Source organism: Poecilia latipinna, unplaced genomic scaffold (assembly GCF_001443285.1).
Source record: "Poecilia latipinna isolate Pla-1442-1.1 unplaced genomic scaffold, P_latipinna-1.0 Scaffold1382, whole genome shotgun sequence".
In the NCBI taxonomy this organism is placed as follows: domain Eukaryota; kingdom Metazoa; phylum Chordata; class Actinopteri; order Cyprinodontiformes; family Poeciliidae; genus Poecilia; species Poecilia latipinna.
Genome location: NW_015113998.1, coordinates 38,433 through 61,460, shown reverse-complemented (window position 1 = coordinate 61,460; position 23,028 = coordinate 38,433). Strand labels below are relative to the sequence as shown.

The 23,028-nt window shown below is 38.1% G+C and overlaps 1 protein-coding gene across 5 annotated transcripts in view; it reads right to left on the bottom strand.

Moving 5' to 3' along the window:
- LOC106962181 (FH1/FH2 domain-containing protein 3-like) overlaps positions 1–23,028 on the bottom strand; it is a 110,683-nt gene that overhangs the window by 74,278 nt on the left and 13,377 nt on the right. For all 5 annotated transcript variants that reach the window (XR_001427920.1, XM_015056415.1, XM_015056416.1 and 2 more), the window contains exon 3: positions 16,636–16,700. Coding sequence is in view for 4 of the 5 variants with exons in the window: in XM_015056415.1 (XP_014911901.1) it covers positions 16,636–16,700 (65 nt within the window). In the remaining variant the exon portion in view is untranslated. The remainder of the gene's footprint in view (positions 1–16,635; positions 16,701–23,028) is intronic.

Here is a 23,028-nt window from a genome sequence, read left to right as displayed (position 1 = left end):
ACGTGTGCCCTGGCAAACCAGGACACTGGAAAAAAACAAATGATTTCAAAAAAGTTTGCATTGAATCTCCAACATAGTGTATCTTTGGTAACCGCATGCCAGACACCAAGTCTGAACATTAAATTTTATGTGTTTTTTTTTTTTTTTTTAACAAACAGGTGCCCTTTCTGATGTACTGTTTCTTCAGAAGTATCAGAAAAGTCAACACTAAACATATTAAATGCAAATTCAGGAACACCAGGTAAATTTCAATACGTTCACACACATGTACACACAAGCTCACTGCTATTTCATGTTGCTGTTGTTGGGCTAAAATCTCTGCTGAGTAATAAGATTGTTTTAGGAGGGGCAACGATGTTAGCTTAAAAAAACCTAAGCAGAATAAATAAAATTAATGAGCATTAAAGTAATATTTTACATTACAAATGTCTCTAAGTAGGGTCAAAGAGATGTTATTACCTGCTTTCGTCTCTATTTTTGTTATTCTAAACTTTCCTGAGCATAACACAAATTGTTTCGACATCCTGAAAAGTAATCAGCCTGATTTCCTCTCGCCCCACAGAGTAATGAATGGAGAAACAGAGCAGCATCCAAACAGAGATGTGATGACCGGCATAAGAAACTTTGTTTAACTCACTGGCAAAAAAAAAAAAAAAGGACATGGCATGATGTAATGTTAAAAAAAGCAACAAAAAAATGAAACAATAATGTTTTTTTTTTCCTCTATTAAAACAAAAACTAAAGTAGCAGCAACTTCATATTCCACTTTTATTTGGGAAGCTACAAGTCTTATCGCTGGGATCTAACAAGTGATCGAATTACTCACTAAACATAGAAAACCTACCAGCCGGAGAGAGCGGATACAGCTGGGACAAGCTATATGTATGCATGAGAAAGGTGAGACCTGTCCACACCAGGGATATACGAGGCTCAGATGAAAAAATAAATCAGCGCTGTTGCACATCTTCCTAATGAGTCACACTCTAAGTAGTTACTCTTAGTATACCCAAATGTAGTCTTGTAGTTAAAAATACATAATGTTACATTAGCGATACTTGGCGCATCGCGTGTTTTGGAGTCGGCAGCAATTTTCCAGCACCGATGCTCAGCTGTGCTCTGAATGGGGACATAAAAAGAGAGCAACAATCCCCATTAGGTAATAACTTCTGTGTTGTAGGAACATCTGATGGGATATTTTATTTGCGGAAGATGCAGACAGCTCAGTCCTATGATGATGAGATTTAATTGCGTCAGTTTGACATGTTGCTTAGGTCCTTCAGGAAAATAGTGAATCTGGCTGCATGAAAGTATGATTGAATCATTTCGAAGTTTGTTTTCTAATTGATCTGTATACAAGGTGAGGTTTTCTTTTTCAGATATTTTCATCTACTCCATGTTTTCAGACAAGTTCTGTCCAAATGATATCTGTTTAACTGTTTGTACAATATTTTACACTCAGATCTGACAGTAATCAGATCGGAGTGTGGTAAGTTTTTTATTTGTCTGAAATAAAAAACTTGCTCATTATTTGAAACATTTGAGTGTAACAAAACGAAGATTAGAACACTTATAAGGAGGCAAATCCTCTTTCGCTGCACTGTGTTTTTTTTTCATTCTGCTATTTATACTATACTCAGAGCATAAAAGGTTGATATTATCTAGTTAATTAGTCAGATTTTCTTATTTCAGCTAGCTCAGCACAGAAACAGGTGGGAGAAGGCAGAGACATGAAATCATAAGTTCACTGAACGCCTTATTAATTGCAACAATTAATGATAAACATTTTTGACTTATTTATGTGAACAAACGCAAACCAAGCTCCGAATAATCACTGTGTCTTAGAATGACAGATGTTGCCCCTGAGTGAAACCTCCTCATAGATCTGTATCTGTAGTAAAAGGTAAAACATTAAATCACATGCATGGTATTGGAATGTATAACAAATATAAATAAGATTAATGTAACACCAGAATAAATTATTTAGCCATGTAAGTCCTGAGGTGGAAACTGATACCAGTCACTTGAGAGATAAACACAGAGGAAAGTGTATTACACGGAGAAATTTGGTTTAAATATTTATTTAAAGTGTTCTTTGATTTGGCTCCAAATAGGATACATGGGCAGCTTTGTTCAATAGTCGATGAGTCTAATTAAATACATTCAAAAGGAAACATCCGATCTGATGGGAAACTGTCCGTCCATGAAAGCCTTTCTGAATGTTCCTTTGTAGTGGAATCATCTGTTTGCCAGGGCAGGAAATCAACATGCTGTTTCAATGAGACAAGCATCCGCAGAAATTCAGGATTTCAGCAGGGGTGCTAATTTGTCATGCTCTGAAACAACATTGAGAATGAATAGAAGGCCATCCAATCTCCTGCTGGCACATGGGGGTCATTAAATAGTCGAAGAAATGACAGCCATATACACAGAGAGGATGAGATAGATTCCTGCATTTAGAGGATGAGGCCCTTTTTCGCTCCGTGACTTGGATTACACCAAAGTCTGCCTCACATATGGACTTCTCTGACCAAAATTCCATTAGTCTTTTTTTTTATTATTATTATTACATAAAAAAAGAACATAGCTGTCTACTAGTAATCCTAGCATTAACCATCAATGAACCTTTTGCCCAAACATGTTACATATTATTTATGGCATATCAAGTGAAAAAAAAACAAAAAAACATTTCTTTATATATATATTTTGCTAATACATTAAGTTTTTGCGAACTTTGTGGATTAGAGGACTTGGGTGGCCAATCATTTCTCAAAGTTGGCGATAATGGAGAGTCGTTTACTTGAACGTGTGCATATTCCAAGTCAATGAAATGCAAAGCAGAAGTGTGATAATAGGACAGGGGGATAATATAAATACTTTTTTTATTGAAAATCCAATCATACTTGCTAACTCTTTTCTGCTGCTTGCAAAGAACGACGACACCATCGGCTTAACTTTTCTTCAGACGAGGGCTAAAACAAGGCAGGAAGCATTTCCGGTTGGACAGATAGCCCTTTGATTCTGCACAGCTGTACTGCCGTCGTGGCTTCGGCTTTAATCTACTGTGGCACAATATCTCAATCTTTCCTTAGTAATAGCGAACCCCAAGCGTCTAGCTGACACTGGACTCTGTGCTGCTGCTGCTGCTGCTGCTGCTGCCTCTGTGTTTCTGTGGACTCGACACTTTCCAAAGATAACACAGTCCAAAGATTTCCACTCATGGGCAGACTGAGGCCCCGCTGAGGCAAACTGCCTGATGGGGAACAGACCGAAAAGGGCAGACACATCTTCTAAGATGCACAGCACTACACTATCTGATATGCCTTCAAGGTTTATAGTTAGTTACCACAGACGAGAGAAACAGGGACAGACAGTGTGATCTAAATACACCCAGAGGATAAAGAACCAGAAGATGCACGAGGCCCAGCTGGTTTGAAAGCACGACACCAACGACAGAGTAATAAGGATGTCATCAAGTGCAAAGAGTCAAACAAGTCAAGCGTATTTACACGTAAATCTACTGATCATGCTATAACTTATCACTAATAGCCCCCCATTCCCTAATAACGAACTGATTCATGTCAAAACACGCTCCTGTAATATACCGTTGCGTTCTGTTATTCATAGGTAAATTAAGATTTCCAGGAAAGGCTTGTCCCTGTGAGAGCGCAGGCCATGTGCACAGTCATACACCACATGACGTCTTTGTAGGGGAGCATTCCTTCTCGTCTTTTTACTCTGCCTCTTAAACCATTCTTTTCAATTTACAAACGCGGCGCATGAACAGCGGTTTAGCAAAAAATAAATAAAAAATACAGGGCGGTAGATTAATACAAAATTAAGTTACAAAGAAAACACGTGAAATGTTCCAGACTGAGGACAACACAAAAAACTTTCCACAGGAGGAAACGCACAAGGCTGATTTTCACTTAACCTCTTTTTGCACTGTGCGAAAATGGACAAAAATAGCTGAGAGTTTTTGCCATTGCCAAACATCACAATTACCCGACGCAATCTCTCTGAGGGGAGCAGGTATCTAGAGTATGTCAACATCGTAACGTCTCGGATGGAAGTCAATATAACTCTATCTTGACACTCTCCTTAAAATATTTTCCTTCCAACTGTGCCCCACTAAACACTACAGAGGAAGGCAAAACAAAAATGATGGCTTCAGCATTCGCCATAGCTTACAGGAGCTGGGATTGTGTCTCCTCTCCATTAATCACTATATGGTGACAGGAGGTGGTCCTCCAGTCAATCAGCCTACCCCCGAGGGGTGACCTCAAGGCCGACAGCTTCCCTAAAGCCTCGGCTTATTCAAAAGGGCTCCTGCCTGTTCCAATAGCTTCAGCTATACAGAAGTCTGTGCCAGACCGGGCCTTTCATCCGCCAACATTTGCACATCTAGCATCCTGGAATAAAAGCATCAAAGGTGTAAAGATTGCAACTCAGGAAAAAGAAAGTGTTTAGGTGTGTGTGCGGCCAGCAATGTGCCCGTGTGTTGCAGCGTGTGGGATAATCCTCCACGGCTTCAACAGTGGGAATCTCAAAGTGGAGTAGAGGTTATTCAAGGTTAAACCTCAGGAAGTCTGAGGAATGCCTACTGTTGCATGTCATGGGAGAAAGGACAATGAGGTTTTCCCATCTTTTAATTTGTCTCTTAATATTAAGTGGGTTTCATGCAAATTTTTCAGGTCAAAATTTCATCCTGATTCAAGTAAGGTATCCAAAGATCTCAGTCCTCTTTAATCTCAAAGTCCACAGTTATATCTTGTATATATTTTAATGCTTCTATCTTTTTGTGAACCTACAAGTCTCTATGTCCTGTTGCTGACAGCTACTACTCAATTTCCCCTCTGTGGGACCAATGGAAAGGACAACAGAAAAAATGTCTTCTTAGTGACATAGAATACTTAAGGTTAGTTATTGAGGATTTTCTCAATGACTAACCTCAAACTTAAAAGAAACTGCATTTTGTATTTATCTGACTATATTTGTGAAAATTGGTTTAATGATCTGAAGCATCCAGGTTTGACAAAAATGCAAAAACAGAAGAAACTAGGGCACTAGGGTGCTAGCTTTTTATTGGGGGAACGTTATCTTTTTTGGTAACACTTTATTTAAAGGGGGTTGAATAAGACTGACATGACACTGTCATAAACACCTGTCATGAACATGAATAAGCCTTCATGAATATTTATGAATGTTGTCATAAAGCGTCATTCATTAAATTATGACACTTTTAATACAAAGTTGACATTATTCAAAATGTCTTTGTTATGACAACTTCACAATAACCAAGAAATCATTACTGATATAAATTTGTTATAAAAGTATTACTGATTGCACTTTAAAAATTAGGTAACTTTATGTTATTAAAGGTAAAGTTTAAACAGTAATGATTTCTTGGTTAATGTCAAGTTGTCATAACAAAGACATTTTGAATAATGTCAACTTTGTATTAAAAATGTCATAATTTACTGAATGACGCTTTATGACAACAGTCATAAATATTCATGAAGGCTTATTCATGTTCATGACAGGTGTTATGTCATGAACATGAAAGTGTCATGTCAGTCTTATTCACCCCCTTCAAATAAAGTGTTACCTCTTTTTTGCATCAATGAATCATTAACAGCTTAAAGTCCAGAAGCTCCAAACAAAACAAAAAAAGACATTCCTCTGGTACACTGGCCTGACAGAAAGTTAAAAAGTGATACTACTCCTTATGAAAGACAGCTTCAGAAGATCGCATCTGGGAACTGCTTCTCCACAGCGTTGTGTGCTAATGCCTTCTTTTTCATTCTAAGTCCCTTTCCTTCCAAATTCGAAGAAGACACCAGTTGTATTCATTCCAGCCGAGTTACATAAGAGTGTCTCACTCTGGACAAGCCTTGGCAGCAGTGGATGGCTGGTTGGCAGGTTCAGGTCTAACTTCCTCTGAATGCTGAGACACAGAGGTTTCAGATGGCAGCGGCGGGGATCTCCTTCGGAGTAATTTCAGGTAGCCTAGGCATGTCTGGAGCCCTGAAACAGCTGACTGTGGCCTTAAAACTCCCATGGTACAATGCATCAATGCACTGCTATGTGCAAAATGGGATAAAGACAGGCGTGACAGAGAATCAAATTTATTTTGTCTGGGAAATCTTTCTAAAACAGAAAACTGAGACATTTCTTCCATGGAGGAAGATTAAGAAAAAGACATGCAGAAAGCTTCTTGCAGATGTTGCAAAACAAATTACAAGAATGGTCTTTGATTTTTTTTACTTTTTTTTCATCAAGCACAAAAGAAAAAGAGTGAGCCTATAACATTACATTTTGGTCAAAAACAACCAGTGTACCTTCTTCCACATATTTGCTTGGCGCAAACAAGCCATTGTGATGGGTTTCTTTCAACAACCCCTCTTTTATTTTACAACTCTCCAATAGAGACACAACTAGTTCAATTCATGAAGACCTTAAACTTCAGAGGCCTTCACAGGACAGTTGAAGTTGTACTTGGTTCAACCTACCCAAATGTGGACTATTTTACTAATTAAATCATTTCCAAAAGCAACTGGATGCACCGAATTCTGGTTAAAGGAATTACAGTAAATGAAACATGGAAAAACTCTGACAGCTATGAATAGTTTTTTTTTTTTTTTTTTTTTTAGGTCACCGCTTAAATAAACAAACAAGTCAGTTAAACATAAAACAAAAATATTTTCTGCATATGCCCCTTCCTGTATTTAATGTTATTTTATTTTACTTTTTTTTTTTCACATTTCTAAATGAAACCCCTCCTCTGTCTTTTTGGGATCCAATTAGATCCTTGCTAATACGAATGGCATCCATGCCAGAAATATGGAGAAAACAGTCTCTGATGTCTTCAAACACCAAGGGCCAGACAGAGGAACAGATTCTTAAATTTTATAAAAAATATTTCCAAACACTGAGATTAAAGGCTTGTTCTCTAGCTTTTATCTTATAAACAAACGTGTAAGCAAAGCATTTTTGTCCTTTGTGTGTTCAATGATCCTTAAGTGACCGCTAAAGAAACCACTACACAGCCCATAGGAATACATCTGAATGAATCACAACATTCTCTGACATATTCACTGAAAGATCAGACTTAACTTTGCACAGCTTTAACCACAGCAACCATGTAAACATGACTCGCTGTCCTCAAAGCTTCGAGCGACATTACTTATGGTTTACATCAATCGAGATTTTCACTCCTCTTTATAAGCAAGACTAAGCAAAAGTCAAAAAAAGAAAGCCTTTCTAACCCTCGCCACAGATGGAAATTGGTTCAGATGTTTGCTTAAATTAAGACAGATGCTTTTGGGATAAAATCTCACAGTTTATGGTAACTTCACAACAATCTCTGTGTACAAGCTTTGCCCCTTATGTCTGTGCTTTGGATTTAAGTACTTATATTTTAGTTTGCAAAATTTCTGATATGTCTGCCACAGATTAATGCCAAAAACCCTTTAAAAAACAAGAAATAGACAAAAAATATGTATGAGTCCAGTGTCATTCTTTTTCCAATCCAATTTATATTGAAAGTATTTATTATTATTATTATTATTATTATTATTATTATTATTATTATTATTATTATTATTATTATTATTATTATTATTATTATTATTAATATTATTATTATTATTATTATTAGTAGTAGTAGTAGTAGTAGTAGTAGTCATCAACATGTTTCTTTTAACTCGAAGTAACTTAAAAGTTGTGGAGGGGCTCAGCAGAGACTTTAAACTAACAGAGAATGTCTGTAGGGAGCAAAAGATTAGGGTGATGGCAAAGAGGCCTTTCATTCTCAAAAGTTAAAGTGCATGAAATATGACCAAAGACCTCTAGTATTGAATGATGAGTGTAAAGATTTCTAAGAAAGGTTTATGAAGAAATGTCTACATTCTGTGGGGGAGAGTAGACATCACCATGGCTGCCCTTATATGCCAAAACAGGCTTTTAGCTCACTTCCACATATTTTATCAATGCTTCTGTTTCACCCCTCCGCCCCTCCTCCATCTGGCTCTGTTCATCTGCTTTAAATGATATAACAAAGGTTTTCCAATCTTCTGCTAAAAGTGGTCCCCTTGAGTGTCATGGGTGGGCTGAAAGAGGAGTCTCGGCTGGTGCTTGAGCTCTTTCAACTGCACCCTTCAATCACCCTCACAATGTTTGGAATGGAGGTGAGAAGAGTGTTCATGCTTCCAACTAAAGAGAAACACATTCTGGTTTCTCTGGTTTCCTAAAATTTGTCGAAAATATGTCTTAACTACTACATAATAAGGTACTTTGTTTTGTTTTGTTTTTTTTGTGTTTTTTTTAACTTTGAACATCAAGAAAAGTTCTGCTCCAAATGGTTTCATTACACAAATCTTATTTTTATCCTTCATTTTTTCAGAACCAAAATTCCTCCTTCAGTGCATTCTTCTGTCTAAATTGGGTAGAAAATGACTTGTTTTGGGCTTCAAAGTGAGAAAGATTATACGTTTCATTGAGGGCTCAACAATCTAAACATTTCCTATCCTACCTCTAGTCTCCCACTGAGCTTAGATTACTTCTAAAAATACCATCTGAAGTTGCGACTTTGGCTTTGACGATGTTTGAAGATGATAAATGGAAACAGACACCTCGCAGTGTGGATAATATTTACATGGATTAAAAAAAAATAAAAAAGAGGCTTACACTGGCCGTCATCATTCCACAGTTTTGCATTGTACACCCACTGTGGGTGGTTACAATCCTGTGAACCGGAACGTGAGGTGACAGTGTGCAAATTATTAACTCATCGCCACAAATCGTTGCATCCCGCCTGCTGCCACTGCCAAATAACTCAAACTTTCTGTGACTGAAATTCTGTTGCGCTGCAGTCATTTATAGGATTAAGTACTTCCATCAATCCCCATCATGGTTTTGTTTTGTCAAAACCAGTGAAATACTAAAACTAATATCATGCAGAAAAAGAAGAGGATTTGTGGAACAGGCCTGTCAGGTCTTTGAATTGTGTGTTTAGTCCTTCATGTGTCCTAAGTCTCAATATTGGGTGAATGCCCACATCAGCAGAATGGAATCCTCAGTGTTTCTTTTAGTCAACACTGGGTACAAGTTACCTTTAATTTCCTTCAGCATATTTTAGTTGTTTTTTTGTTTTTTTTCCATAGATCAGCATACCATTTGTTAGTGAAAGCTCCACGATCTATGTTTTTAAAAAAATAAGTATCAAATTAATTAGATATGGGTCAGATGTTGTTTTGTTTTGTTTCGGCTGGCCAGTGAGCTGGACTTATTTTAGGCCATTAAGAAAGTATATTCTTAAAATTAACATTTTTTTCCAAACACTTGGATTTCGGACACTTTCTTCACTCTCATCTCACCATTGTACCAGATACAAAATAGTTTATGTGTTTTATAGTTTTCAACTTTAAAAAGCATTCAGCAATTTTTCTCTTATAAAAATAATTTATAAAAAAAAAAAAAAAAATGAAGTGCAACGTCACTGATTTGGTCACATTGTCCTGTATTTAAAAAAGAAAGTTGGGATAAATAAAATATGCAAAGCCACCATGATCAAAAGACTGACAGTTAGAGAAGCAAAAACCAAGGGTCACCAAAGCATTGCACCTTATTGGTGATGATCTATTCAAAGAGATGCTGTGAACCTCTGCCACTTTTTAAGCATTGCTTCAGAGCAACAATTGACTGTCATATCCTTTCAAACTGATGCTCAAACAAAACATATCAATCCCTGTTTTTCCAGCTGAAGGCCGCTCGAAGACTAGATCCATCACGGCACATGAATGTAACGAAAATCCAATAAATCCTCCATTAAAGGAAAACAGTAATGGTAAATGATTCAAAGCCAGCCAGCTGTGGCAACACTACGTGATCCAAGGTGAGGAGAAGAAAAAATAAGCCTGTTTCATGCTATGGTGCATGAGTGACAGTTGGTGTTGTGACAAAAAAAGAAAATGTGAACTGCTTTGGTTCTTGTGTGGATTTCTCCTTTTCTATAGATACAGAGGGAAAGAGATGTTTCCTTACAAAGACAGCCACATCAAAGCTGAAGGAGAGAAAAGGAGTCAGCAGGACATATGAGGGAGGATGTTTGATGAATCCTGTGGCACACCGGGATTTGGCTGAGGGCCACTAGGGCACAGAGTTAAAGGTCAGTTGTTTTAAAGGCAGCGCTGGCACTCTTCTTTTCCTATAACCCCAAAGTCAAATTACAGATATGAGCAACTAAACTCACAGATTATATGCTGACAGATATAAACACACTTTAAAGAAAGTTCAGAACATAAAAAGAAAAGAGAAAAATGGCAACAACAAAAAAAGATATTCCATATTGGCATACTTAATCAATGTAAACTGAGAAACAAAATAAATAAATAAAATAGTTCAAGTTTAAAAAAACAACCAAATTTTTGCGTCTTTCGTTGTTGGTTACTTTTGCCGGGCCGAAGCCCAGATAAAGGAGGAAAGTTGGAGTTATAGGATTAAGAAAAACAAGAATTATAAGAAGACGATTCATTTATTTTTACTCACTCCAACAACATCCTCTACATTTACCGCTGATGACCAATTACAAGACTAAGTCAATGAGATTAAGCGACTTCTAGGCACTTTTAAAACAGCTAGTAGGTAGTTTTCTTACTAAGCAGCAACAATGGGCGTGGTAGACTGATAACAGGAAGTGTCTATGTGTTACCAGGTTGTATGACAACAACCCTCTTCGGTGTAGACTCTGCCTTTCAGCGGATAATTAAAGTTAGACTTTCTTTTTTTTTTTTCTTTTATGTGTGTCGAGGGCTTCTAATGTGGTCCCAAACATCTTTTATCCATTAATGAAACGGAGAGAAGGCAAAAAATCTGACCAGAGGCAACTCAAACCCGAGCTCTAGAACCTCACAAATCCTCCATAAGTAAACATGTCTGTGCAGTCAACAAATAAATATTGGTTTACGGAAAAACAAACACAGAGTCTTTCCAATTCTTCTTCCCCGCCAGCAGTCAGATGTTTAACGTCTGTGGTCACGGATGTTACACACCTGCCTGTTTCAGTGGGATCTGCTGCGAACTCAAAGTGGTGGAGAACCTCAGGGCGGTCTGGTTCACATGAACTTCTCTTTAAGCTGTCATGATGGGCCTTTTTCAAACGGCACTACATGTTGTTGTTTTCCGACAGGAGTTTGTGTAGCTGTCAGAAGTAAACCTATGAGATAAATATAACTTACTGCTGCAAAAACCCTGTGATGCATCTCTTGTTATGCAGAGATCCAGTCCTTTGGTCAGAGCCCCGTGTTCACCCTTTTTCCCCTCAATCTTGTAAACAAGAAAAGAAAGGAGGGGGGAAAAAAATCCCCCACAGATGAAAAAGTAGACAGCTCTCTTCTTTCCTGGATGGGTGAGTAGTAGCACTGAGGGGCCTTCCAACTGGAAACAGATGGCTTCTTAATGTGTGCATGCCTTTGGAGTGTGTGCAAGAGAATGTGGGAATGAGTGTGCTTGTATGAATTAATGTTACAGCTGTGTACAAGTTTGCATGGGCCAGCAATCAGTCCTAATCATACAGTCAGAAAAAAAAAAGAAAAAAAAAAAAAAGAAAAAGCACAGGGACAAAATACAAGGAAAACTCTCTGCCACACCTAAATCACACGTTAACCTCAGAAATGTTATCTCACTGCATATGGTTGCAAACTGAGAATGTATACAAAAGCTGAGCGCGACAAAGTGTGAGACGAGTGATACCATCAACCCTTCAGACAATCTGGTTTTGTAGAGAAAAAGAAAGATCCCTTCCGCCCACTTTTCATTTTTTGCTTCTTCAGATTTCTCCTCCTTGGCACATTGTTGTTTAGGTTGGCCTCTAGGGGTGACTCTAAGTCTATCATCCTATTTTAGGCTTTCTTTGAGGCGCAGCAGAGAGATGAGAGTCTGGGCCACTTGATCTTCCACTGTGTCCCATGGGTGCCATGGGACATGAATGTTTTTAATTATTCTCCTCCTCTCCAGCCTTCCCAGACACAGAAATGTTAGATTTTTCTGGCTTTAATGTGACTTCAATGTGACTTCAGTTTATGGTGCAAGTAGATCTTTTTGAACCCACTCTGGCAAACACTGGCTCGCTGTTTAATTCTGCCAATGGTGCAATGTAGATACGTGAAAGAGAAAACTAGTTTCAGTATTTCAACGACCAGAGCACCCATAGTCTCCTGCAATCGCATGGAAACAAGACATTGTTTAGGAGGCTCTGCATATTAACTCATTCAATTATTTCTCTTAGGATGCATGACAACTCAAAAACTTGCTCAGTCTATTCTAGCAGTTCATGGCTTCACAGGTCAGGTAGGTTGGGTGTGACTCATTCCTAAATAATTAATCATGGTGGCTATCATTAGCCAATATTACCCAAATATCCTTAGCAACTGTAGAAAATAAATAAATAAATAAAAAACTACAAATGATTTCCTGAATATTCATGTGTTTGGATCCAGAAAATAGAAAACAATAGAGGCAAATTGATTGACGTCACTTAAAACTTCTTACTAGTCTTGTTATCAATTTGAAACAACTCATGTAGAGGACAGAGAAAATATGTGGAAGAAGGTGCTCTGGTCAGATGAGATCAAATGTTTTTTTTTTTTTTTTTTTTTTTTGCCTACAAGTAAACACATGTGAAACATAGTGGAGGTGGGATCATCCTGTGGGAAAGCCTTTCTTTAGCAGGGATTTGGGAGCTGAACAGAGTTGATGAGATGGAGTCATATACATTGAAACACTGTAAGAAAACCAGCTATAACGGGAAATGATCATGGTCTCAAAACAATGTGACGGCATCCCAAACTGTTCATAAAACCTTAATTAGACAAAGATTAAACAGTCAAAAGCCAGTGTTCTGTCAACTGCAGGTGTAAGTTTTTAGCTGACAGCAACCTTTTTTTTTTTCCCCTCCACTGAATAAAAACATCCTTTTTAACAACCACAAACATTTCATTTGTCAAACTGGTCATCAAAACTACCAATTTAGGAAAATTATAGCGTAAAACAAATACACAAGTCTTCAGTGGTCACAATGAATCATGCCCTCAGCCAACTTTATAAGAGGTTGTAAAATACAAGCCAGATAATCCACCAAGAATGTGTCACCTCTGATCTCAGCTGCCACCCTTCAGAGAGGATCAGCACTGTGCCAGATGAACCTGTTCTAGCAGGTGAATACCGTCAAATTTTAGCTTTTATTTATATATTTTTGGTTAAGATTTATTACTTTAAAGAATAAAAATCACATGTTTAGAAAAGAACAAGGGTTGCAACAGCTGGGTAAACTGTGATGTCTGACTGATTTACAGCAGCTTCTTGTAAAACACGTAACACAAAGATGACAGTGAAAGCACGTTTTTTGGGGGGCTTAAAGGATATTTCTGTGTGAAATTGATCCATTTCCCACATCAGAAATTGGTTTGTGTGATTGTGATCACTGAAAACATGATTAATTTATCACTTGGTGTTCAAATTTAGACATTATGAGAACTAAACAATAGTCTGCCGCCATAAGTGACCCTCCCTTTCCCCTTTTATTCAGCCTCAGAGACAACATTACAGTCGAGATGAGGCCATATTGTATTTACGGACAATGCAAAAATAAGCATAGGCTGCTTTAATCAGGCTCTTCGTACCACATCTAGCGCACTGACAATAATTGCAGCCTGACAATATAAACAGGCTGTGGCCGAGGCTAACACGCAGAACGGGACAAGATGAGTTGATTTCTCCAAACCGTCAGCTGCCGGGCTGGCCATGAAACTATAAACAAAGACCAAATCATCACCAGTGCTGCTTACCTAATGAGGAAAACCACATCGGCTAAAGGTAATTTTCCTTGTTTTTATTAAAGAACCATGGCGCTCATTTGGTCACATTTTAAAACAGTGGTGATTTTGGTGAGCAAAACAAAACAAAGTCTCAACCGGAGGGTAGTGCTGTGGTACTGAAGACACGTCTTATTCTCAGGACTAAAAGCCCCCGGCATGCTTTATCCAACAGTCGACTCACACATCATGTGGCTGCGAACCGTTCATGTTATTCGTACACACCTTTCATACAACAACGCAGACCACTTGGGGGACACCACTCCCGGTTCGGTGTACAAGACGTGCATCTTTTGTGTTGCTTTTACGAAATTCACAACAAAGGTTGTGTCATGGCAGAGTGTATGACTGTCTGCCAATTCCCTATCTAAGGAATTCCTTAGATAGGAATTGTAAAGACAGTAGGAATTGTAAAGACAATTCCTATCTAAGGAAACTAAGACGACTCTTTCAAGGCTTTGCAGCAATTCCTCTTGCAGAATGAGCATTTACTAATAGTGGGCAGCTGAGTGTATTGAATCGCTAACTATGCAACAATTTCTCATACTAAGTATGCATCACATCATTTCAGTTTGAATGCATTTTGGAAAATTTTTGCACTGAGCAACCACATGGAAAATAATTCTGGTTTATGACTGTTAATGTGCACTAGTGCTTTGTTTTCTCCTAAAGTTGCTGGTTATTAAAGAAGGTTTAGATAATACCTCTCTATGCTCCCAAAACATCCATGGGTAAACCTTCTTTTTACATATAAAAGGTGTTTTGAGTATACGAAGAGTCATCTTCATTCTTATGAACAAATACCTAAGGCAGACGGCTACAGTTTCATAAACCATTAGCTCTGTGGGTGAGACATTTTGTTCCACTTCTTTATTACCCCTGAACAGACATATGCATGTAAGTGCTAATGACTGTGATTAAGGAAACCCGGATTAGGCCCTGCTGTGGTTTGTGCACGCTATAATGCAAGAAGGCAAACAGGAGTTTGGTTCTGTTTTGTGTAAATCTTAAAAAAAAAAAAACCCAGAAGAAAACACTCTCTTAAAGATGTACCACTTAATTGAAGTTTAAACTCTATACAATGGCTGTTCCACAAAATAGCAGTAAATGACACAGAATAGAGTAAACATGGCTGAAACCAAGTCATTACTCATACCAAAGGAGGGAGCCTCTGGGATAAACATCTCAACATCGTGGGTGTGCTAATGCAAAGTCATCAGAGGGAGCACATTTAAAATGAAATTAAAAAAATTCAGTTACAATAAATCTTTTCATTTCACCATCGCTGTTAGAAATCTAATATTGTTTCCACTTCTACACAGTTTGAGATGAACAAACAGAAAAAAAAAAATTAAAAAGAACAGAAAATAAGTATTGGTACTCGATCTGTAAATGTATGACAAGCATCCGACCCTAAATACGCCGTGCCATTTAACTTCGAAAGACTAACACATTATATCTTTTGTGGACCAGGAAAATCACTGCATAATGTGCTCAGTGGGCCAAAAGGTCACTTTGCTAGTCTGATAAAATTAGGCTCAAATGTCTGGACGAGTTACAGTAACAAAATAAATCAGCTAGCCACACAGAGAGCCACCAAAGGGGACCAGAGCGAGGGGCAACAGGTGGCTGTCAACTTAGAGAGAAAAAGGGCCATCATCCACTTAGAGTCTGTCTATCTCTCTCCAGGCTCCACTAAGCTCAGCCACGCACCAGCAGGGGACAGAAGAATCCACACTAGAGGGGGTTTCAAACAAATATTCACGACCGCAGCCATATCAAACTTGTGACCTGTTGTGAAATCAACGAGAATCCGCCAACGAGATTATCAGTTACAGCGTTGTTTAAAAAGAAAAAAGCTTTGAATATAAAATAGCTCCGCAGTATCACTTGGGTAATTCACGTCTAAACTCTCAGAAGAAAAGAAACCCTGAAGTTATCCACAGACACAACCTTAATCTCTCTCTTAATCCTTGTGCATGTCACTAATTCTTTGATCAGCTGTCATATTTTAGGGAAGGACGCAACACCGGCGCATCCTCAGCTCCAGTCAAACATCTGACTCGGATCATGTTGACCTCATTTAAATAAACCATGTCTAGGTGGATTTTACCTCAAGTGAAATTTGACAGTCTGCAGCTTAATAACCTTTGCAGATTTTGAGTTATTTTTGCACTTCAAGCCAGCAGGAGGGGTGTGTGTTTAAGAGAAAAATATTCTCCTCCTTGCTGTGCCGCTGCTGCAGACATCATGTATCAGTAACGAACTCTGCGAGTTAATTACTTTTTAAAAGCCTGTTTAGTCATTTTATATGACAAAATAACATTAAATAAGGTAGCAAAACAAACAGCACCCACTTATCAGCGCTGTATTTCCAGAAAGAAGCGGAACAAGCACGTCAGTGTAGTTAAAGCGAAATCTGAAAGCCAACATCTGAATCAGATTGGACGCACGTGTGTCTGCACACATGCCGCCGCGTGCGCGTGCTCGCATGTGTTTCCACTCAACTCTTTGTGCCGGTTCCCTCACATTACTCAAAAAACACAGAAACTCTCGCTGGCTCATGCCATTGCTCTGTTTTTTAGTGTGTTGTGGAAGTGCTGTTAATTGTCACACAAATTAAGGCCCCGGGCCCCATCCCACAACTGCCACTGTTTAAATTCAAAAAAGGATGCAAAGGAAGCAATGTGCCGCTAATACAGGTAATTAGAGCTCATATTATTTCCATGTGTGATATGAACAGATTAGGGTGGAGTTTATTACTTACCAATGCAGGCGTGAACTCTGACTGAAAGCTGCGAACGAAGAATGATGCTGTGTTTCTTGCCCCTCCTGCAAAGAAAAAAGAAAGTGCTCAACAATTTGTGTTCAGGGTATCTAACTAGAGATGCAGAAAAAAAAAAAGATTGTGTGTAAAATTGGACAATTTTCAGTTTGATAAGCATTCAAAGGTGATCAGCCAGTCAAATATTCATCCAGACCTCTACCCATCCAGAGAGCGCTAAATTGAGTTTCAGTACTGATAGGGATGGTCTACCTATCCAGACCAGCCGTCTAGATAGGTAGACTGCCTGGTCACACCAACCTGGCCAACAAAAAAAAAAACGTTTAGTGTGGATGCTGATAGAAAAACGTTCTAAGCTGGCTATTTTCAGCATCTTCCCAATGAAATCAGTGGAAGAGCAGAGATTTAACTCTCCCGCAGTGACACTTTGGAGGGCCATGGCAGATTTCGCGATCGGACAACGGGGAAAATGATGGAAGTGTCCCATTAGCCTGTCGGTTCCCCAAACCACACAAAAACAATCCTTGTAAAAGCACACACGGGGTCAGTGCGACCCACCAGCACTACACAAAAAGCTTGAGAGTTCCAATGAATCCCATCTCTTCGGACTGTGAGATGGTTAAGAGCCTAATCAAAAAGAAACTTGCTACGCTATATGCTGTGTGGAAAATGCCTGCTTTTCATTCGTGCTACAAGGGATTCAAAACTTACAGCCAGCATATGTGACACCTAGGCCCCTAATATTAACGATTAGTAAGAACATGAAGAAGGCTAAAACAAAATGTGTTTAGTGTCGTTCTCGTGTCTTCTGATGATGCACTACAGCTCCTGAAGTTCTTGTACAATAATGGAAAATGGGCCTTACAAACTCAAAAACATGGAAAAATACATGGAAAAATCTAGCTAGTCAAACTGATACTGAGAACTTAGGATTTAACTTTAGCTCAGAAATCAGCAGACTCCTGGCTTGAAAGATATATATATATGCATGCAGGAAATGGTTTGATTTTATCTCTAAATCAGCTTATATTCTAAAAGCTGCGACATAAATCTTTTCTCCCGACATTTGTATTTTGGTCATACCAACACACCAAACTGGGAAAAATTCCTTTCCAAAACAGAAAAAAAAGACGGGAGCAACTTGGAGGTCATCTCCTCCCCCCCCTGTGTAAATGGAAATGTGCCAAGAACCAATCACCATCCTGTCAGCTGCTTACAATAGCTGAATGAATTCAAAACAAAGACAGCAACAAAGAACCTCGATTCAATTTGGTTATCATTAGAAGGTTATTTTTGCTTTAAAAGAGATAATCTTCCCATTTTAGGAGGTTCCTCTGCTGTGTGGGATAAACAGAAGTCTGAAAAATCTGCTGAAGGATAAAGTTGGCACTCTTATTTATTTATTTTTTTTAATGTTTGACACCTTACTTACAAGACAATTACTTATGACTTTCCAACATCTCTCGTCTTTCTGTGCTACTAGGGTAGGCTATTAATTGTTTGAAATGCTTCTATTTCGGCTCACGATGCATCAAGAAGTTGATTGGTAATCCAAATCAATCGATTTCTAGCTTGACCAATTACAAGACAATCAGAGAATATTTCTTTTTTTCTTCTTTCAATGTAGTTCCTCTTTACCAACATAAACCTGTTTTTTCATTACTTTTCCATTTCGACTTTTTTCTATAAGCAAACAAGCCGACTGACACTCAGAGTAAACTAGTACTTGGGAGATTGAGTTCAGAAAAATTGTTGATTTTTTTTTTTTTTTTTACTTATGAAAAAAAGTTTACAAAAGCCTAAATTGGAAATTAGTCAGAATTGTCTAATTGATTATTGTCTAAACTGGCATCTAAATGCAGCGGATCTCCATAGTTGGCTTTGAATTTTGCTGTTCAGGTCCACTCTGTTGTTTCTTTGGATGATATATTGTGCTTTTAACCTCCCAAATATCTAAAGAAACCACAAACAAATCAGCTAGACACCAACACAGACAAGAGCACAGCAGGTATGACTGCACAACAACCCCCCTCCTTCACACTACTGACAAATGGGCTTCTATGGTTGTGTGGTTGTTCAGGTTGGCTCAGAGCCAACGGCAGCCTGGACCAGGAGTGGGTTTGACAGTCAAAGAAAAGGCTTGGCAACAAAGAAAGAAGCTCATACTAATGCTGTGTCACAAACAGGCAGCGTTGGAAGACAGACGAAAACAGATTTTGTGCCCCCGACTGATCAGCATTAAACTGCTCTGGTATTATTTACAAAATGGGATTATGTGTCAGAGAAAGCCTACCTATACTCGCTATTTTTCAAATATAGCATCCTGCAAAAGGCAGAGGCAGTACAGGAGCAGCATCTGTCAACATAGGCCTTCCCCGGCGAGATGAGACAGCAAACAGGAACGTAATACACTGTGATGCGGCCGAGGTAAACGGGTAACCAGAGCCATTTTGTCTTAAATGCCTGCGTTCTCTCTGCAACGGGATACCTAAGCTTAACAAAGACCTGAGGCTGCACAGGCCGACATTCTCATTATCAAATTAACCAAACATGCATAGAATATAAGTGGGATTTTAAGGCACACCTCCAATGAAAATAAATATGAAAATTCAACACTGTTGTACAGGGAGGCCTCCAGATTCATATTCGCACAACTCACTATGCAACTTTTCAGAATGATAAGAGATAGGATAGGCATGATGCTATATAAGCAATCTAAACAAATGAAACCTCTGAGACACAATTCCTAATAACATTTTAATAACCATCTGAAATATGTCATTCCTCAATGATTTACACTCAATATAGGCATCAACCAAGACAATGACAAATTACATTGCCTTTGTTACAATCTTTGTCATATAATCTTGTCTGAAAGAGTCCGCAGAATCACCTAAAACAATAATTCACAAATCACTGTAGATGAAGAAGATGAGTAGTAAGCATTTCTGCATAATACTACGAGTACATGAACTAGCTCAATGTGATTTTTAAATGAAGTGACTGTCAATTCGCTCAACCATGTTCTGTCATAATGGTAACGTCATTTTATAAGCTTACTTTTAAATGTTTCCGATAATAATATTTTACTGTGAAACCCGATATATTTACTTAAGGTTATCATTCAGCAAGAACCTTATATCAGCCCAAGTCTATCAGGAATGAACCAATCATTTTGCCAGTGATGAAAAAAAAAAAAAAAAAACAAAGCCAGCTTACCTCTGATTGGCTGTCATTACCAAAAATTCAAATGTTGACACATTTTATAAACACGTGACGGACCAACTTTTTTTTTTTTTTTTTTAGTTTGCTATAAATGTCATAAAATCTACGTGATATATTGCTAAGAGAGAGACAAAAGAAATCTCTGCCAGTTAAAGGCTTGAGTGGTCCACTTACATTTATTTGTTCAATTATCTGATTACACTTTTAAAAAAATATATAATACTTATGTTCCCCATCTCTATTCAGAGAAGGCTATGTGACAAGCTTATAATGGTGAGATACCCTTATAACCACTTGATTCCAGGTTTTGATTACATTTAAAAAATAATAATTACCTCAAATAGTCAATTACTTTGTCAGTCAACTGCTACAGACAGAAACTGGGCCAACATGCTTTGTTTTCTGTTAGGTTCCTTCACTTCTTTCTGGGTTGCATCTTTAGTAAAGTTTATAGCGCCGACTGGACATGTGCATGTCTGCCCAATCTAAACTCTCTGGCTTTATCTAAGAGAGCATTACTGTTTATGAAACACAAAATGTGCACCTAGAAAGTGAACACACACTCTTGGACTGCAGTTAAGCCAGATCTTCCCCCTCAAAGACCAATTAATGCGAGACAAGAAGGCCCCACAGTGGTCTACTGACTCAGCATTTCTTACCAAAGAAACTCCTGCATCCGTGTCCACAGATGAACCACCAGCGTCTGATCTAGTCTGGTTAAGTTCTAATTTATAAGTCTGACCCATCTTTATGCTTTGGTAACATTTATACATGCACGGGGAAAAAAAAGAAGGTATTTATCAGACTGCTTTATATTGTCAGCAATATTCCTTAACTACAAAACACAGAAAGTGAAATAACAGTGCTTCAACTCTCTGCGTAAAGCTTAGTTGAAAGATTGTTTGACAAATTCTCTGCTTATTTTCAGATGCACATTTCTCCCTTAAATGAAAATCCTGTGTGCTGAGAGCAATGTCCAAGTCGGTCAGAAAAAAAAAAAATGTTGGAAAAAAGCGAAAGCAGAGCTCTCCTATGAGAAATGAACGGATATAATGAGAAACTGAATACTTGAGGCCTGCAGAGCTCAAACAGTCGGATTTTAATACGCCTGCCTTTTAAACGCTTGTCAAACACATCAAAAAACAGGCAATAAAACTAAGAAAAGCATTTTCAGCATAAAATTGTTGGCTTTTGCGTTTGAATTACGCGCACCAGTGAATTGCTATAAGCTGGAATGCACACGCACTGCACCAAAATAAAGAAAATAAAAAAATCCCATGCCAAATCAACTATGGAGTCACTAACAGCTCTGATCTTCTGAGGACAATCGAGGAAGTGGAGTCTTTCCTTAAGGACTTAAAACTTAACAAATAACCCGCCAATCAATGTCACATATGTAAGCAAAATCCTTGAACGTATCTCAACATTAGTTCAGTTTCAAGAGTTAATCAACATCATCATGGCCAGTTACACTGGAAGTACTCCAGCTGCCTAGTTTGTCCTTCAGAAGAAATAAAACTTTATAAATGTCTCAGAGGCACTGACATGCAAAAGTATTTTTACCCTTTGAGCTTGTCTGCATCATCATGTAACAATGAACTTTAATGTATTTTATTTGTAGCATATGTGACAGATCAAGAGAAGTGGAGCATAATGATGAAAAGGAAAATGTGAAAAATCTGGCATGCCCCTAAATAAACTATAATGAAACCAATTGCCTTCAGAAGTCCTTTATTTGTAAGTAGAGTCCACCTCGGCGTAATCAAAGCTCAGCATTTAGAAAAAAACAGCATTAGGAAGATCAAGGAATGCACCAGAGATGACCCAGAGAAAGTGGTGAAGAAGTTTAAGTTATATAAGAATGTGTCAAACGTTGTGATAGATCAGCAGATCACTGTTCAATCTGAATAAATTAGGTATGTTTTCACAGCAAACCAAATAACGCATGGATCCCTAAACCCAAAGAGTAGGCAAGGAGAGCGCTAGAGAAGCGCACCCATGGTTTCTTTGGAGGAGTTGCACAGTTCCATAGCTGAATCAAACACAGATAAATCAAACACACCATCATTAAGGTGACACAAGGAAGCGGAAACACCATGATGTGGTGGTGTATTTGTCCAACATGGTCGGGTAAGAGTTGATAGGACGATAGAGCTACATACAAAATAAAACTCTGCAGAACAGCAACAGAAAAACAACCCTAAACCATAGAGTTAAAATCAAAGCATGTTATTGTGACAGAAGAGATGGATAAAAGTCTATACTTAAATTTAGTTTAGAATCTGTTGTTCCTGGACACTCTCCACTTAATCTAAAAAAAAAATGAGTAGAAGCCTCTAGATGTGCAAAGTTGGTAGAAATATACTCCAAAAAATTCAACTGCATCGAAAGATAGTTTAAAAAAAAATAAAATAAAATGTTCACTAAAGCAAATACGACCTGCATTTTCTTTAAGAGTTCGGGAAATGCATTGACTCAGTCTCTCGCTCAATAACAAGACAACTGCCTCAGCACATGTCTTGGCAAACTAGTCAGTTAATACCATGAAGAGAAGCTGCATCAGTGATGAGGCGCGAGGGTGAATGTACAAGTCACAACTTTCTGTAGCCAAGCTACATAACATGGTGTGGAAGTGATTAAGGCCCTTAAGCTACCATGACATGGATATCTCCTGGCTCTGCAGCCCTCTGTCAGAGGATCATACTTTAATCTGATTGTAAAGACACTAAGTATGACACAGGCGCCTCAGGAATGTAACCTGTCGTTAATATCAATTACACATGGATCCAATTACCAATAATCAGGAAGGTTCAGGAATGTTTTCAGTTGGTAGATAACTAGGGGGAAAAGAATAATGACATAGTTTTGCTTAGGTTAATGAAGCTGGTTGCTTTACAGTTCACTTTTTAACATACTCTTTGAATATTTTCTGACATTCTGAGTGACTGCAAAACAGAAAGAGTTAATAAAAAAATGAGAAAATGAAGGTGAAGTGTTTTATTACACCAGTTTGGCATTATTATCATGAGATCAAAGTGTGCTGAACTGCAGGAGGTAAATTCCCGGGCACATTACCGCCATAAAAAAAAAAAAAAAAAAAAAAAAAAAAAAAAAAAAAAAAAAAACCCTTTTTTTTTTTAAAAAAAATTG